The sequence below is a fragment of the Cynoglossus semilaevis genome, chromosome 3, assembly GCF_000523025.1.
Source record: "Cynoglossus semilaevis isolate Cse_v1.0 chromosome 3, Cse_v1.0, whole genome shotgun sequence".
Classification (NCBI taxonomy): Eukaryota; Metazoa; Chordata; class Actinopteri; order Pleuronectiformes; family Cynoglossidae; genus Cynoglossus; species Cynoglossus semilaevis.
The window spans coordinates 14,248,746-14,266,340 of record NC_024309.1 but is presented as its reverse complement, the minus strand read 5'-3'; the positions used below and the strand labels follow the sequence as shown (position 1 = coordinate 14,266,340).

At 43.2% G+C, this 17,595-nt stretch overlaps 1 protein-coding gene across 1 annotated transcript in view; it reads left to right on the top strand.

Annotated features, from left to right (window-relative positions):
- The window catches only part of LOC103377436 (cadherin-12-like), an 87,008-nt gene that overhangs the window by 25,336 nt on the left and 44,077 nt on the right, over positions 1 to 17,595 (top strand). The window contains exon 2 of the mRNA XM_008308248.3: positions 5,168 to 5,573. Within this exon, the coding sequence (XP_008306470.2) occupies positions 5,316 to 5,573 (258 nt within the window). The 5' untranslated portion in view covers positions 5,168 to 5,315. The remainder of the gene's footprint in view (positions 1 to 5,167; positions 5,574 to 17,595) is intronic.

Genomic DNA, 17,595 nt, shown 5'->3' with positions numbered 1-17,595 from the left:
CCCCCCGCCGCTGCCTCTGGGAGGCCCACATGCATATTTGATGAGAAGTTCATTAGCATGTGTCGGGGCTCGGGTTTTTTCTGACCCGCGTGTCTACTTCAGATAACGTGACACAGCGGGGCTGACGGCCTCCTCGCCACGCCGAGCCTTCACCAATCAGAAATCCTACAGCCGAGCGATCTGCCTGCGAACATTACCACCCACCAGAGGCTCCCACTGCGAGTTATTAGTTGTCCACGCTGCCGTAAACATGACAAACAAATAAGTGGGCTTGGACTGGTCGGACGGCGGCGAGCTGTGACTCACTTCAAATCAGGGATGGATGTGTGGGCGGAGAGGCTCTCCTGTTTTTAACACCTGCGGTGTTTCCACGGTTATGGATGTGCTACGCTACTCAGGGACGTGACAAAGTCTTAGCAGATTAAATTACCTGACGCCGCCACTCATTATTTCTATTTCCCAGGGAAGTTATTTAAAGAAGCGTTCTTTTTTTTCCCCTGTTGTTGATGACGCAACAGCGAGTGGACTGTGGTGGATTCTCACAGGCTACTTTGGAATTTTATATATTTATATATACTGTATATGCAGGTTTACAGATGACCTAGAGATTATAGCTCTCAGGGTATTTAACCCTATGATGGTCTGGTGAACTGTCTGGGATTTGACCAGTTTTGGACACCAAACAAGTGATCAGTCTGGTGATGGAGGACAGGTCGTCTCCGTCCTCAGAGCTCGTCCAGACCATCTCAACCTTGGTTTCCTCTGACTCACAGCAGCCCTGAAAGAACCAACAGTTCATTTATTTACTCTACTGTCTATGGAGAAGAATGAAATCTGTGAGGCCAGAATCCAATCTGTAACATGGGAGAGAAAAGCATCTTGTCAGGAGACTCAAGGTCTTCTATTCTACTGCACAGACACAGACACGGACCATATTGTTGTCCACATCTCATAATAACAAACGGGTTGATGTTCAGTTGCGTCACCTCCATGATCACAGCGCTGACCTCCGCTGAACCTACAGCTCTGACTGAGGGGGAAATATGAGCAGTGAAGCTGAGGACAGAAGATGACGGACGGACGGACGGACGGATGGAGGGGGTGACGTGGTTAGAATCTGACGAGACAACGTGGCTGAACAACACGGTGATGAGGCTGTGGTTTAATGAATAAGGCTGAATGATCAAGTAGCTCCACATGAAGAACTCATAAAGTCCACTAATGAACAGTGAAGACCGCGGCGGAGTTCATTACTGGAGAACATTTGTTCATTTTCTTCAGCTTTTGTTATGAATAGATGCTTTGTCCAGAGCTTAGTGAAACCACAGACAGTCAGTGGACTCACATGGCCTGAAGGAGGGGCTCTTGTCACCACTTAGAGCTGGGACTTCAACACTTTAATTAGTTACAGACTGTATAATTAAAAAAAAAATTATCTCATTTTTAGCACACCCATAACAAAGAGGTTAACACAAACGCCAGTAGGTGGCAGTGATGAGTTTTTTCAAGCCAGAAGACAACACCAGAGCTAACGTTAGCTACAACAATCCCGGTACAGTTGTGGACGTAGCTGCTCTGAGCTGCGAACATCAACATATTGAATACTGAATCCCAAAGCATCGAAGTAAAAACATTAGCGTTCGGAAAGTGGTGGAATCTCACTCCAAAAACCAATCAGCTGATCTTTTTAAGGACTTCCAGGGGAGAGGCTAATTGCATGTTATAGCTGTGCACAAAAGCAGGATCCCTGAACAATAAAAGTGTTAATATAACATGATGAGTCGGCTTCCCTGGTTTTATTTTTTATTATTTCAAACATCCCACGCTCCTGACGTTCAGGGAGATCCAGAAGATTCCTCCAGCCCACGTTATGTCCAGGCAGCTGTGGATATAAAAAGGCTGTGGGCTCTGTTGCTGGGAAGATGAAGAATTTGTGTTTTTTTTTATTACCTGGGGAAAGTCACATTTCTGTGACACTGTCATGGTTCCATATAGAAGATAATTATATGGCTGCCGTTCGCTGGGATTCCACAGCAGCTCTGAAGGTTACTGTTTTAAAGTCCGTGTACTAACCATCAAGAATCAGTACTTGAATTCCTATAAGATCAGTACTACGATCCAAACGTTATTTAAATTTAATGTATATATTTTTATGGTTTTTAAGTCAAGTTTCTTTCTTATTTTTGGTATTTCAGTGGATTTTTTCGATCAATCAGTTGTTGGAATTTCATTCACACTCGTATTCACACCAAAATCAAACTTGTGAATCGCTGATGCCATTGTTACATTTTAATTAATAAGAAAAATTAAATACTAGTGAAGTATTTTTTATAGATACCTGGGCTCACATTCCAGTTTTCCAGTGTCTGACTTTCTCTAATCGTCCGTCGTGGTTCGCTCTGGGTCTGGGTCTGGGTCTGGGTCTGAGTTGGAGAGATTTTCCCTCCACACCTCTGTGTCTCACTGATTCCATTAAAGCAGCAGGACAGTGAAGCCACAACACATTCTTTTAATAGTGACAAATGGCGACGTCTCTTGTTGCCAAGGCTATTTTTGTGATGAATGTGCCCCGACGCTGACTTTTCCACAAGCGCTGAGTCGACACAACCAGGACTTTGCAGTGGATTTTCAGTGCAGTGTTCTCTGGGAAGTGTACTTTTTAACAGCCCGACTAATTAAAGCAAATACACACAGTGGACAGAAGAGCCGTTAATGTGAAATGTTAACACACTGCTGCAGTGGTTAAGGCAAAAACGGACAAAACGCTGCAGTACCAGTGGACAGAACCAGAGGGGGTGTCGGCAGACTCTGTGGTAGTTCACAGGTGTTTAACTCTGTGGTCTCACCAGGTGGTGATTAACCAAACCAGCATCTTTACTTTGGATTTAGACTTTTATTAACTAACGTTTTTAGAAAAACATCTGTCACTCATCAACTGAATCGTCTCGTCGCGACACCATCTGTTCCCTGATCAGGCTGTCAGCAAGAAACCCAGCTTTCACAAGACATTTGGGCTTTAGATCAGACACCAACTCTGTTGTGATGGGGGTAGGGGGGACAGGGGGTGAAAACCACAATCCTACAGGCCACGCCCATTAGCCACCTGCAGCTAACATCAACCAGAAACACCGACACTGACTGACGCACAGAAAAAACGGTGAAAAATTATTTGGACCTTCTTCACATCAACAGACCCACAGGTCAAAGGTCAGGTGTGTTTGCAAGACGCTCAGTGTCCTGCCCAAAATACGGGCCATGAAATAGTCCACAACAGCAACAAACTGCCTCCTCCCAGAGCACCAACAGATCGGACTCCTCCGTCATCACGGTCAGGTATTAAAGGAGCGTCCAACCAGGGCCGGCTGTTTGAGAGTTAAACTGTCAAGTTATGACAACGTCAATCATGGTCAGCTGTGTTCTCCTAACTATTCCAATCACCAGGTTTGTTTCTGCCTCCGACTCCTCGTCTGAACGTCGACTTCACATCGTTACAGAGAGAATATTCCCTTCTTCATCAGCCGCCTGTTTCACCTGTCAGTCATTTCTGCAGATTTGTTCAACCGCACACACTGTGGTGAACAGAACACAGTGCAGCTGCAGCAGCAGCAGCAGCAGCAGCAGCAGCAGCAGCTGTGACGACAGTGACACCAGTGACTGCAGCAGCAGTGTTCCTGGTACCGTTGTTACCAGGAGCACTGCTGCTGCTGCTGCTGCTGCTGACGACGTCTGAGCGACAGCAATAATCAGTGTGTTTTCCACCGACACCTCCGTCAGCACCTCCATCATCTACAGTATGACAGGGAGGTGTCAACGGAGGTGTCCCTGGAAATGTTTACCTGCTGTTACAGCAGCTCGCTGATGAGTTCGGATGAAAACTGGAACTGTTAGCATCAGGAACTGTTAGCATCAGGAACTGTTAGCATCAGGAACTGTTAGCAACATCCAAAGGTTTTCTAGAGTTAAATAATTTATGCTAAAAAAACAGGTCAGGTTTGGTTTTGTCCCTGCGAGTCATCAGTACCAGGTACTGTTTTCTTCTTGACCAGAGGAATCCACAAATGCTGCGGTTCTGTTTAAATAGTAAAAAGTTTGGTGGTGGAGTTCAGAGACAATCACCTGGAACTGATGCTTCATCAGCATCGTGGAACTCATTCTGTGCTGATGGAAATTTGACGGACGACGTATTAATATTTAAAAGTTTCACAGTGAAGGAGCGGCAGAAAAAGTCCTTTATAATCGAAACTCTTCAAAACCTGCTGAGATGACAACTGTGGGCTGGAGGAGAATCATGCTGTGTACAGAGGAGGAGCGGGGGGGAGGGGTGGGAGATCTTCATCACATCATCATCATCATTATTATTATTGGTGTTATTTCAGTGAGTCAGAGTCCAGGAAACAGGAAGTTTGACCCAGACTAATGAGACGGTGTTAACACTGAATATATAACGGAGAGAATGAGGACGAACGACACTGTCTGTGAATGGGGGATTTTTCTCTCTCTTTTTTTTAAAAACTTTTTTAAACATACATTCCAATACAATTCTACATTAGTACTAGAGTGAATCTGGTTCTGACCCTGCAGTTCTCCTCAAGTCACTGCTGGGTAAATCATAAAACAGCACGTCACATGGTCGGCCCTGTGGGTTTTTGTGGTTTGTAGCTGAAGGTCAGATCAGAACACAAAACCTTTTGGACGCATTCCTCAGCCGTCGTTGAGCTCAGTCAGAACAGAACCATGTGAACTATTCTGAATTCTTTCCCAGCATTCTTTAAAAAAAGCCTTTTGTCAAACTTTACAACTCGATTTTTCTAAATGAGGAGAAAATCCACATAAAACCTCGGCTCAAAACTGACAAAAGTTACTCAGTCTGACATTTGTTCACCACAGAAATAAAAAAACAAACTTTGCAGCTTCTCTAAACTTGTTGAACCAGTGACGCAGCATCAACACTGAGGTGGGAGGAAATATCTCAAATATTCTGTTTCATGGTACTGTATTCTATCGATACCAAATTATTGTTCCTACAGTATCGCAATACATTGAAATATATCGTATTGTTTCCCCGTATCGTGATACGAATCTTATCACCAGATTCTCATCAACACACTGCTGCCTTCAGATTGGTTTTAACCACAGTCAGTGATACATTTCCCTCTGTGTCCTCCAGGTGATGACCTCCATGACCCTCTGAGTGGAACCAGGAGACACTACCCTGTGGTTGAGCCACATCCGGCTCTCCTCACTGTCCAGCGTGGCTCAGCCCTCTCCTCTGTGGACCGTAGACCTCGGGGGGGACTGAACCTCACAGATCCCCAATGCTAACACGGAACTGTCTGCTGCTGTTCCTCTGGATCCTGGTCGACGCCGGCTCAGTCTCCTCCTCACGCCCCCCTTCGTCGTCGCTGCTGCTGCTGGGGCGAAGCAGGACGGGCGGGCGGGAGCGCGCCAGGGGTTTGGGGGGCCCGATGAGAAATGGACGGGCCGGATCGCAGCGGGTCAAGAGAGGCTGGGTGTGGAACCAGTTCTTTGTGCTGGAGGAGTACATGGGCTCAGAACCGCAGTATGTGGGGAAGGTAAGGAGAATAAAGGCTCATTTCTGCTGTTATTTATGGAGCGGCTGATGTCATGAATCACAGAGTGAAGGAGTCTGGGAAAAAAACTGAAGGGCTGCGAGGTTTATAGCTGATCTGGGTTCAGATCCTGAACCTCTTTTCTCATTGATAGAAGTGTGTGTGTGTGTGTGTTTCTGACTGGGTCGGTTCTGCTCACACTCTGGTGTCGATGCAGATCCAGGTTCTTCACTGGCCGTTCATCGTCCTCAGCTTCTTCTCTGCCTCATAACCGTAACGTGCTGACACGTTTACAAGACTGGGATTGAAATTCATGTCCAGTGCCGTGTGGACGTCGCACGCGCGCGTGTGTGTGTCTATAACAGACGCGCTCCATTAGAACGTATGGATTTTCCTGCAGCCTCAGACGTTTATGTCCTCACAGACTGACAGACACATCATTGGATCAGAGCAGCCAGGATGAACCAATGATGACTGACACGTGCAGGCTCACTGTAGCGGGGTGTCCAACATCTGGCCCGCTGGCCGGTTGTGGACTTAGATCTTGATGCGGATTAGTACGTCAAGTTTAAAAGTAGAATATTTTAGAGAACGTTGGCCGGTTGTGGACTTAGATCTTGATGTGGATTAGTACGTCAAGTTTTTAGAATATTTTAGAGAACGCTGACTTTTCTTCATGGTAATTTTTGCAGATTTCTGGCAACAATCTTTCTGCTAACTTTTTGTTGAAATTTCGATGTTTGCATTCAGAGTTTGGGAAAGTTTGCCAAACTGAACCATGTTTTAGCTAACTGCTAACTGTTAACGTCTGAGTACTGTAATCTGCTGCTTTGTTTTTGTATGTTTAGGTGGAAGTAGAAATGTTAATGATGAACTGCTGTTATTACAAATGACTTGCTAACTTTTAGCTGATTGTAGCCTCATGTTTTAGCGTGTTTTAGTGTGAAGAATCTCAGTCCCTGTTTCATCAGTTTGGTCACAAACACTGGCCTGAAGCGTTTGTCCGATCCTGGTGGGACCGGGAGTTCTTTACAAAACAACTCTGTGGAGGGTTTGAGGCTAAAGTCGTGGTTCGGCACAGCTAGCTTACGGAGGATAATAGTTGGAGGGACTTATCTGCAGCAGAGCCACAGTCATCGGTGCTGACAGGTCTGTTTTTGAAAGTCTCTGAGGCTGAACACAAAAGACTGTGTCTGCTCTGCTAACTCCCATAATCCTCTGCTCTGCTGCTGTAATAATTGACCCAGTCTGTGTCGTATGAAAATGATTCTGAGATGAGATCTGCACCGCCTCAAATATGAAAGAGAGAGGGTTTTTCTCTGCTTTCAAAGGAGGGGATAAAAAGTCTGATGAAGACCTGAGGTCTGGATGAAGACGACGCCATTGAAAACGCTTTCATCCAGTCTGCAGGTTCCATCACAAAAACATATTCAAAGAATAGGTTTTTTTTTACTCCTGACTAAAATGGTCTGTAAGTGATAGGGCTGTTCTTCCATGACCATGGGAACAAATCAATTCAATCCCACAATGCACTGCATCCTCAGTTCTCTACATTAATGCCCAGGGATGCAGTTAATGTTGTGGAACATGAAGCGCCGTAAAAAGAAAAAGAAATGTTTATCTAATGCTTTTCAATGCAAATGAATTTCAGCAGAAAATGGTTTCCAGAACAACAAAGCTCACGTTTGTTGATCTGATGTCTCAGCACGCTGTTTCCAGCTGCTGTAATAAATGCATATCCATGGGTAAACAACACTTTCAGTTCAGTCGGATAAAAAGATCTTCTGAGTTTTTATATATGTTTTTTTAAAAATGACAACAAACCCACGACTGCTCTGACCTTTACTGGCCCCTCCCCTCAGTGTTTCGGGCAAACCTTTTAGAACAATGCTGACCCAAACACCCAAAATAAACTGGTCAGCTGTGCAAGACAAATAGGTTCTACCACTAGACCATATATTATAACAGTACTGAGAACTACAGGCTGTGAACGCAGTCAGAAAGTTAGGAAAACAAGATTAATTTTTAGAAAGAAAAGTTCATTCTTCACTGGCTTTTCTACAGAAACAACATACTGCAAACAAAGTACAAAACTATTATTAAAAAATGACACACAACAAATACAAAAACAACAAATTAGGGTTCATTCTGGCACACGGATATGAACACTCTAGCCCTATAGGTGGCAGTAAAGAGGCTAAAGTTAATTTGTCATTAACAAACGGGTGAACAGAATTCAATGAGTGAATCAGAAAGGAGAAATGTTCTTATGACGGCGGTACTTCAAGTCTGCAGTATCTCCTTAAAGAATGTTGCTGTGAGTTACTGTTAGCTACAACAGTCCTGGCACACACACACACACACACACACACACACACACACCAGCGCTGACGTTAGCTACACCAGTTCATGTAAGGAGAAACCGTGTCGTCAGTCGACTGTTTGTCAAATAAAAAGGTTCTTCAGATGTTGAACAGCTGTATTTGTCCTGTGAGTTTGTAGTACTCTGTGATCGCAGTAGACAAAGTAAGACAGTACAGAGAGAAGGTGATGAAAAATAATTGATTGACCTAGTCCTTAAATTCAATTATTTCACTTCAAATGCTCTAATTAATGATTTTCCATTGCCTCTCACCACTAATTAATTCCTGTTTTTGTTCATTTTGAACAGAATTTAGCTGCTGATCAGACTGGAGTGATTACAAACAGAGATAAATCCCGGCTGAAGCTGACGGTGCACATCGGTCTATGACCCAGTTGGTTTATTATTAAACCATTTGAATAAATGATGGCAGAATATAAGCAGAGGAACAATGAAAAAGCAGGATAAACAAGGACTCAAAGACAAAAACAAACTCCTCTCCCCTCACAGTCCACGCTCCTCTGGATTAATGACTGCAGCCCAGGAAACGTTTCCCTCCGTCTGTGACATCAGTGAAAAATGTGCCAAGTTTGCATTTGCACTTGAACAAGTTTGACTGGAAAATAAAGTCAGGAGTGAAGTAGACTGCAGCTCTGATCTCCTCCACTACACGTGGCCTCGTTTGAGGAATTACTACAGTTATGCAGTACAGTGGTGTACAGTGACATCGGTACACAAAAAGGACTGATTCACTCTCTGTCTCTGAGTTAGAGGTGACGTTTGACCAGTCTACACCAACAGGACTTGATGAGTTAGGTTTTTCCTGCAGAGAACCGGAGCTGTAACAGGAACCGATTTGTTCTTTACACTGGCACACGTTCCACAGTGATCATTAATAAAGTACCAGTTCCTCTAATGCCCCGCCGTAGGCCGTTTATACCTGATCAACACTGAAAAGTCTTCAAGCAGTGAAGTTCCTCAGTGGAACTGTTTTGAGATTGTTCTACAGCCTCAACTTTAAAAATTAAATAAATATCAAATCACGGTCGCACAGAAACGCCTTCCATATTTACTGCACAACATAAAGTTCTGTGTGCCTTCTGCTAATTAGTTCTAGTTCCTGGTACTGTTGGCCATTGCCAGAAACTGAGACAGAACTGTTTCTAGGTCGTAGTTCTGGTTTTTATAGTAAAAACAACAGACACCGTTTCTTGTACTTTTTTTTCCAAGTGCCTGGTACCGATTCATTTGCAGAAATGAGTTTGGATTGAGACGACTCTATACTGGGATAATGAGTCTGTAAAAAAAATAATAAAATAAAAAAATAAAAATTCAAAGCATCCTGTGAAATTCAATTACAATTAAAAAGTTCTGTCACTTGTTCCTGCACTAACTTTTAAGTAGGGTTCCAGAAGAACACGAGGAGAATAATGAGATCTAAGTGAAGCAGGAACTGCAAGAACATTTCACTGTTTTCTCTTTGTCTTCAGAAACAGAAGAAAAACAAAGAAGAAAGAACCGTTTGAGGATAAACATCTGGGGTTTCTTTTTTTTTTTAATCCAGGGCTGATTTGTTCACAAAGAACAGGATTAGAAAAAAAACCAACAACAACAACAACAAACACCGACTTAATTAGTTCAGTTAATACATGAGAGAAGTTACTTCAGGGAGAAACTTCAGCCTCTGATCACAGTGACAACAGAAAAAACAAAAACATTTTGTTTGTTTTAACCCTGACACCTGAGAGCGGCTGCAGAACAGGCAGGAAATGAATGTTTTTACATTTTTCATTTCCAGGGAAAATCTATCAAAACCTGGGGAAACACAGCGATTCTTCTTCCTTCTCGGAGGTTCAGTGTCAGAGGTCGTTAACAGTTCTGAGACTCTCCAGGAACCACAGCGCATCTGTGGGAATTTTAGAGTTTAAATAAATAAAGAGTTTTTCTTCTGCTCACTGAGACACAAAACAACGCATCGATCGCAATCGCTTTGTTCTTCAGTGCAGAAATAAAGGCTCCGAAAATCTGCTGTTGACGTTATTNTGGGCGGTGAGCACCGATTATCTGCAGGAAGAATCTGCCGGCTTTTATTTGTTGCTTCTCCCCAACATCTCTTTATTAAAGCTTCAGCTGACGGAACTCCTGTGAGCGTGTAATCACAACAAACATGTCAGAGGTCAGGGGTCAGGGGTCAGCCACGGGGCTGTGACCTCAGACGACAAGATGTTGGTGGACAAAAGACGAAAAGGAAGACGATAAAAAAAACGAGGATGAGGAAGAAGTTCACCTGGTACTTAGAAAATACCCATGGTACTGAACTGGGAATCAAACTGATCACAAACCCAATGCTTAACCCACTGGACCACAGGCTGATCCTGAAATATACGTGAGAATAAGAATATAAAAAATGAAGATGAAACATTAAACACATAAGTACTAGTGCATCAGTTCTAGTACAGTACAGTACAGTACAGTACAGTACAGTTTAGTACAGTACATTAGTGAATACTTTTCCAACATCTGTCAGAAATCATTAGATAAAAGTACAAAAGTGAACGTCTAATAATAAACTGCTGAGGTCACAGATACTTGATAATGTTACAGTGTGGTGCCTGTGGTCAGACGGTGCACTGGATCATCTTCCACATAGAAGGTTAGGGGTTAGATTCCTGGCGCCAACAGGCGACACTTCCAACTTTAGGTATAAGGACAGAGTGTTTGTTACATTTGATTATTTTTAAAGAGGACGAGTGCTGCAGGTTAAAGGTCAACGTTTTGAATTGAGGTCATGGACTGGTGACTACATTCAAACTGTGATTGTGGATTGGATAAAGACTGCACACCAGGGGGCAGTAGAGTGCAGCCAGGGTCACAATTACAAAGAAATACTTTATGAAACCGTCGAGGAAATTAGTACAAGAGCAAAGTATTCACTGTATGTGAAGAAAGAATCGGTTCAGTGACTCGGTTCAGTGACTCGGTTCAGTGACTCAGTTCAGGGACTCGGTTCNNNGACTGATGACAGTTCCCAGAGCCGACAGCTTTAACAGCAGGTGTGCTGAGGGTTAAAGAAGACTCCAGCTCAGAGTCAGACACTCAGTAAGTCGTCAGTGCAGCTCACAGTCCAGCAGGCTGCGCTCAAACGCTACAGTTTCTGCCCACAAAAGGTCGCTCATTTAAATAAAAGTCAATAAAGCTCTGCCTCCAGAAAGGGCAGCCCTGTTTCTCCCCCACATCTTGTTTACTCCCCTGCTTCCCGTCTGACAGGGAACGGCCATCCTTCTTTTATTGATGGTCCTCTGCAGCAGGCCCGGCCCACACCTGGCCCAGATTTATCACTGGTGCGTAGCCCACAGTTTAATCTTTCAATGAGAAGCTATAGGGAGGACATAAAAGCTTTTCAACGAGACTTACGCAGCGTGACCCAGGAAAAAAAAAGACTTCTCATTATCTGACCGTTTGACATTGACCAGCCGTTACTGCTGACCGAGTTTCCTCACCGTGCTAATAGAATGTGCTAGAACTTGGTTCAAAATGATGGAATAACAATGGAAGGAAATGTTATTTTTAACACAGTGTAATATGGGTTAACGCAGACTGAGGAGGGAAAAAGTTGGAATTTTAAAAAGTTAGGAGAGGATCTGGGAAAACAGAGTTGTTGAAGCTGAAAACGATGTTCAAACCTGTAGCTCTTCTGAATAAATGTTTATTTTCTTGACAAAAGGACAGAATGACCTTCAGTGTCAGTTCAGTTCAACACTGACTCACGGCCTCATTTCACTGCAGGACATTTTAGATCTATACCACATAATAACTACAGTTGGAGGCATCAGTGATCAAACCTATTTAATTTAAAATTTTGTCCAAATTTTCCTGCAGCAAAATTCATTGACTTTTACGCTTAATTTACTGAAGAAATACTTTTTGGTAAAATTATTTATTATTATATATTATTTTACCTCAATACAGAATAAAGTGAAAATGAGAAGAATTTACCAGAAGATGTTAAAATATAAAAAATGACATAAAATATTTACCTCAATACAGAATAAAGTGAAAATTAGAAGAATTTACCAGAAGATGTATAGATAAAATATATACTAATACTAATTTGAAATTATAATATAATGGTAAATTATATATATTATTTATGAGGTCTTCTGTGTGGTGGCGCTGTTCTTCATATTCCTCTGGTAATCACTGTCTCACTGCAGTAATGGTAAAGGATGGCTCTCTGTAAATTATACACCCAGGTGAGGGGGTAATTCAGCCTCCAGTTACCACACATTAACAGCTCCGGTCATTTACTATTGTAATGTGTGTTGATGATGAATGTGAGGAGGAAAATTCTGAAGAGGAAAAAAAGAAAATCTAATGACACAATTCATCTGTGCCCCACAAACCCACAGCTCCCATACGTTTGGGTCCTGCTCTGGTAATGGACTTTTCTCCTCAACCGGCCCAGATCACATTCCCCACCACTGCACTAATGCACCGATCTGTATCACTTAGACCTGGGCTCCCCGGTGTTTCAGGACGGATCCTAACAGTGATGGGTTCCAGTGTCCTGAGTCCGAGCGAGAGGACGACGTCCAGTCTGTCGCCTCAGCGTCACGGTGTTTAATCAATTTGGAAAAAAAAAAAAAAAAAGAAAGAGTCGGGGGCCTGAAACCAATCGTATCTCAATGAACGTGTTAAGGACCATTAGGTCCATGAAAAACAATCAACCTCTGGTCCTTAGTGGCCCACGTGTCATATCCAGAAAGTAGGTCACATCACAGCCAAACTTCAAAGACAGCAGTGACCCACATGGATGGAACCGGTCCAAGTAAAATATTCACAGTACTCTGGCTCAAAGTATGATGAACCAGGACGTTGGTCTGATTGATCTGGGCTGAACCAGAACAGTTCTGACTTTGGGTCAGGTTCTAGTGGTCCACAGATCTCACCTACATCTCTACATACTGTCCATATATCTCTTGTATTTCTCTGATCTGGGTCTTAACCACCAGTGGCCCATAATTAGGACATATCAGTTTGTCTATGTGGGCTGTAAAGGTTGGGTTTAATAATGTGTTTGTTGTTGTTGTTATTTGTCGACTTCAGCAGATTTTTATTCATCGTACGTTTGTTGAAAACTCAGTTCCTCCAACAGGAGAACTTTTAGTTCCTTCTCTGCTCTGCTCTAATCCAGCGTCAGAGGTGAATATACCTGGTTGGTTTCTATTTGTTGTCACTGGCCCGCGGGCCATATCTGTCAATCTAGCCCACTTTGTCCTTTCTCTATCTTCCAGTGATTTTTTTCCTCCTCTCCAGCACCTCTCTCTCTCTCTCTCTCTCCCCTCTCTGTGTATATGTACCCCCCCGCTCTCCCCCCCCACTTCCATTCCTATTACCTGACTGAGGCATGACACAACCCAGATAGCGAGCACAGAGCTGTCAGCAGCAAAGAAATGGTTGGCGAGCCAATATCGATCAGCCATAATACGCTGGTGGCGTTTGACAGAGTTTTTTCTTTCCATCAGCAGCTCAGCGCCGCAGCAACTAAAAAACAGGAGCTGAAAAAAAAAAAAAAAACCTCAGCACTCAATCAGGAGTCATAATGTCTTATTAGACGGCAGCAGGAAGGAAGACGCAGGAAGCTGCATCCTATAGGGGGCAGCAGATGTGGCCCAGTGTCAGAACCACTGCAGGACTGATGAGAAGTTCCAGACTCTCTGCTGAGGAGCAGCCTTAAAGAACTCATTTAATTCTCATTAAGCATATTTAATCTACAGTTAATCTCCAGTTTATCGTCACCATGACGTCAAAGATCCACAAACAGATTTGTTTACATTTAAAATCCAAACATGACCCGTCGGCAACAAAGAGGGAAACATGAAGAAAAAATATAAATGGAGAAGGTGGTCAACCTTGACCTTTAAACAGACGACATCAGCACCATGGACAGCTCAGGGCTACAGTATAGGGTCCATTGATGTTTTTCAAGCTCCATCTGTTTTTATCAGAAAACTAAATGAAAAACAAAAAACATCTTTACAGAGATCCACTTTTACATCCGTTCTTATTCCAGTAAAAGCCTCAGTTTATCATCAAACCAAAATAATCCTGCAGTAAAACCGAGTTTTTTTTCCTGACGACGCTTCTTTTGTCGCTTTAGAATTACTTTCACATTTAAAGAAATAAAAATGTACAAAGTAACTGACAGATCAGACCGAACAATGGCTCTCTGAAAACTTTTACCGACGTCAGCGATGAAACAGAACATTTTAATGTCAAAAGCACAACAGTTTGTTGAACGCTGTGTCATTACCATCATCCTTCCAGAGAACGGCCAACTTCTCTCAGCACTGCTCCAGTCTCATGAACCACCAACCAGCCGGGCCGTGTCGGAGCCTTTACTGATTTGTGAATAAACTCGTGGGTTCTCGTTGCAGGAGCGTTCGATGGAACGTTGGCCTGCTTTCAGCGCGGAGACTTATAGCTTCCATACGTCTCCACATAATCCCAGTTGCAGAAATCCAATTACAGCATTTTCTACAGAGACTGGTTACACTCTCCTCCCTGAAATCACTCCAATTAATCAATATGCGAGTTTACGGCACGGTCGTCGTCGATGGGGGAACGAGCGCGTGCTGCAAATCCCGAAAGCAAAGAGGGAACACCAGCCCCCCCCCACCCCTACCTCCCTCCCACTCCTAGAGCAGAGTGTTCCCCTGTAAAGCGCCATCATTAATCCCAAGAGTGTAGCTAAACTAGGGCCGGCATGAGAGGGCGGGGCCTAAGTTCTCCTCAGTCTGCAGGGGGAGCTGAGGAGCTGCGGTCGATGTTGTTGATAAAAGTATTTTTACACTGATGATTAATGGAAAAAGAATAATGGACTCGCCCATATTTCCCTCCGACAACACTAAAGAATGTATCTGCTATGAGTCAACAACACTGCCCCCTACTGTTGTAGTTGCACATGGTTGAATGTGTGAACTCAGACTCAGAGGTCAACTTATTTTTATTCTTATTTCTATCACAGCAGAAGTGACTTGAGGTAAATTCAAATATTCAAATCAAAGTCAAACTTCTTGGGTTCTAAATAACAAAAAATATGTATACATTCAACTTGACAACTTGAAAAACTCAAAGTCATTTCTGTTAATTTAGTGTAGGTCAAGTAATAAAAGCAAAAATCGTACAGACTAAAACAAAGCCGTTAGCACCACAACATACTTGCTAAAGGTTAGCACACAAATGGCTAACACCATTAACTCATAATAAAAGAGTAGGACAGATAGTTGTAGAGAAAAGTTACAACAGGGAATAAATCTATTTCTGCTCTTTCTCACTGTTCAGCCACTAGTCAATGAAAAAAACAAAACACCGACCTCACGATGTTGCATCTCATCAGAATATAATCTAAAGATCCGCAGTTTCAGATCTGAAACAGGAAAAACAAACCTCACTAGAACTAAAATGCAGGGGTTCTTGAACAGATGACACACACACACACACACACTTTCACCGGTGTGTGTTTTTTTTTTTTTTTATAGAAACCACGTCGTCAAACAGCCTCCTGTTAATTATGCCGATGATAAAAATGTGGCGCTGCAGCGTTTTCTCTAATGTATGTGCATCTAAACAGGAGGCCGGGCTCTGGTCCTGGATCAGTTCCCGCCGTCTCTGCTGAAATCTACCACATGGAAATTGACATAAGGTTACAGTTAATTCTGTCATCTGTATTCACGGCGGCCCCTGCTGTTGTGTTGATTCATGTCACACAGACTGAAACGGTGTGAAGACGCGGAGGAAGGTTTTCACCGCGACGACTTCATCGCTCTGACGTTCAACGACGATGTTTATTTGGTGACTTCAAACAGTCACTGTCAGCTCCGCTCTCACTAAATGATTTTTTTGTCTTCATGACATTGTTGGAGTGATTACATTTTTAATTATCATTGTTTTAACTTCCTCTGATAATTACTACCACAGAAAGTATTGTGTTGTTTTTTTTTTAAACTTCATTTTCACCTCGGTCGTGAAGCAGCTGAGATTCTCGTTCTTTTCCTCGGTTCCTGTCGTGATTTTAACCACAGACGACGGTGACAAAAACTGTTTTCCTTCCTGTTCGGCTCTTATTGTCACTGCTATAGTTCCTGACCAGCAGTAATGAATGTATTCAGTGTAAACAACAAAAACATGAGTGGGCTGAGAAACACATCAGATCCCTGATTCCATCAGTTCAACAGAACTGTTTAAAAGCAACCACTGAAAACATCATCTGGGTCAGAACATCTTCACAACGGAGACAAATGTCAAACAAACATCAGTACCAACAGTTAGAGAGCGTAGAACCAGATAAAACAAAACAACAGCGTAACAGAGAAGAGCGTACTGTAGTGTAACACAGAACCAGAACAGCAGAACATCTCATAGAACAGCACAGCCAATCACAGCAAAGAGTTATATAAACAGGAAGAAACAGTAGCTGAGGGCAGAGACCAGGGTCAGTCATAAAGTCCTCAGACAGATGAGCGTCTGCTGTTCATGTTCAGACAGATTTCTGATGAATTCAGGTTTTATTTTTTGTTTTTACGTCAGTCTTAGAACTTTTTGACTCACCCTGGTTTGAGGCACGGCGGCCTCCTCAGACCAAGAACTAAATCTTCACCTACTTTGAGATGTTGGTCCAGACGGTCACCGTTGTCCTGCAGCTGTAGGAGGTTCGAGGTTTGAGTCCTGGACCCGGTCCTGTAGACGGTCAGTCCAACGTTGAACTCGTTCTTCTGGTCTGTCAGAGTTCTCAGTTCCAAAGCCGTCGGTTCTGTTTCCTCTTCCTGCTCCATGATCACTTCTCCTAAAAAAAGTTGAAGGTAACAAGACTTTGATTTGACTCTGTTCACGTCCCAGTGGTAGGAAATGGTATTTACATACACACGCGTTTGTCCTGTTTGCTGGTTTGTTTGCTGGTTGGTGCACAGCAGCTCCAGCAGCTCCAGCACCTCCAGCTTCTCCGGCTTCTCCAGCAGCTCCAGCTTCTCCGGCTTCTCCAGCAGCTCCAGCAGCTCCAGCAGCTCCACCAGCCACTTCCATTCTTGGTTAAAGTCAGTCTTCTTCAGCTTTAACTTCTTTGAAGATTCAAACATTTCCTCTTCTTCTCTGCTGACTGTGGAACAGTGCAGGTGGATGGAGCTCCTGTTGATTACCCTCAGGTGTGATGAACAGGGCGGGGTCACCAAGCACTGAGGGCGGGGTCACAAATCTATGAGGGCGTGGTCTCAGATTGAAACTTGAACCTGGAAGTTTCAAGCTGCCCAGAAACAGAACAGTTTTAAATGAACCGTTCTGCTTCTTCTGGATGTGGCCCACACTTTAACAGTGACCCACAAATGTGACTCACTTGTAGAAATTCAGCCCAACCTGTTCACAGCAGTTTTATTTTTTTTTAGCTGACATTTGACCAAGTGAGTCAGTGTTTGGCCCATAACCCCACGTTGACAGATACTGTCTATATTTACACTTTTTTTATCTGATACATTGGCCATTTTAAATTAATTGTTGTGAATTGCCATCGCTGTGGGTGTTTTGAAAATGTTTTAATTAAATGTTAATTAAAAAAAAGAACACCCTCCTACAGGCATTTGGATTATTTTAATTAAGGACCTGTTAAAGACT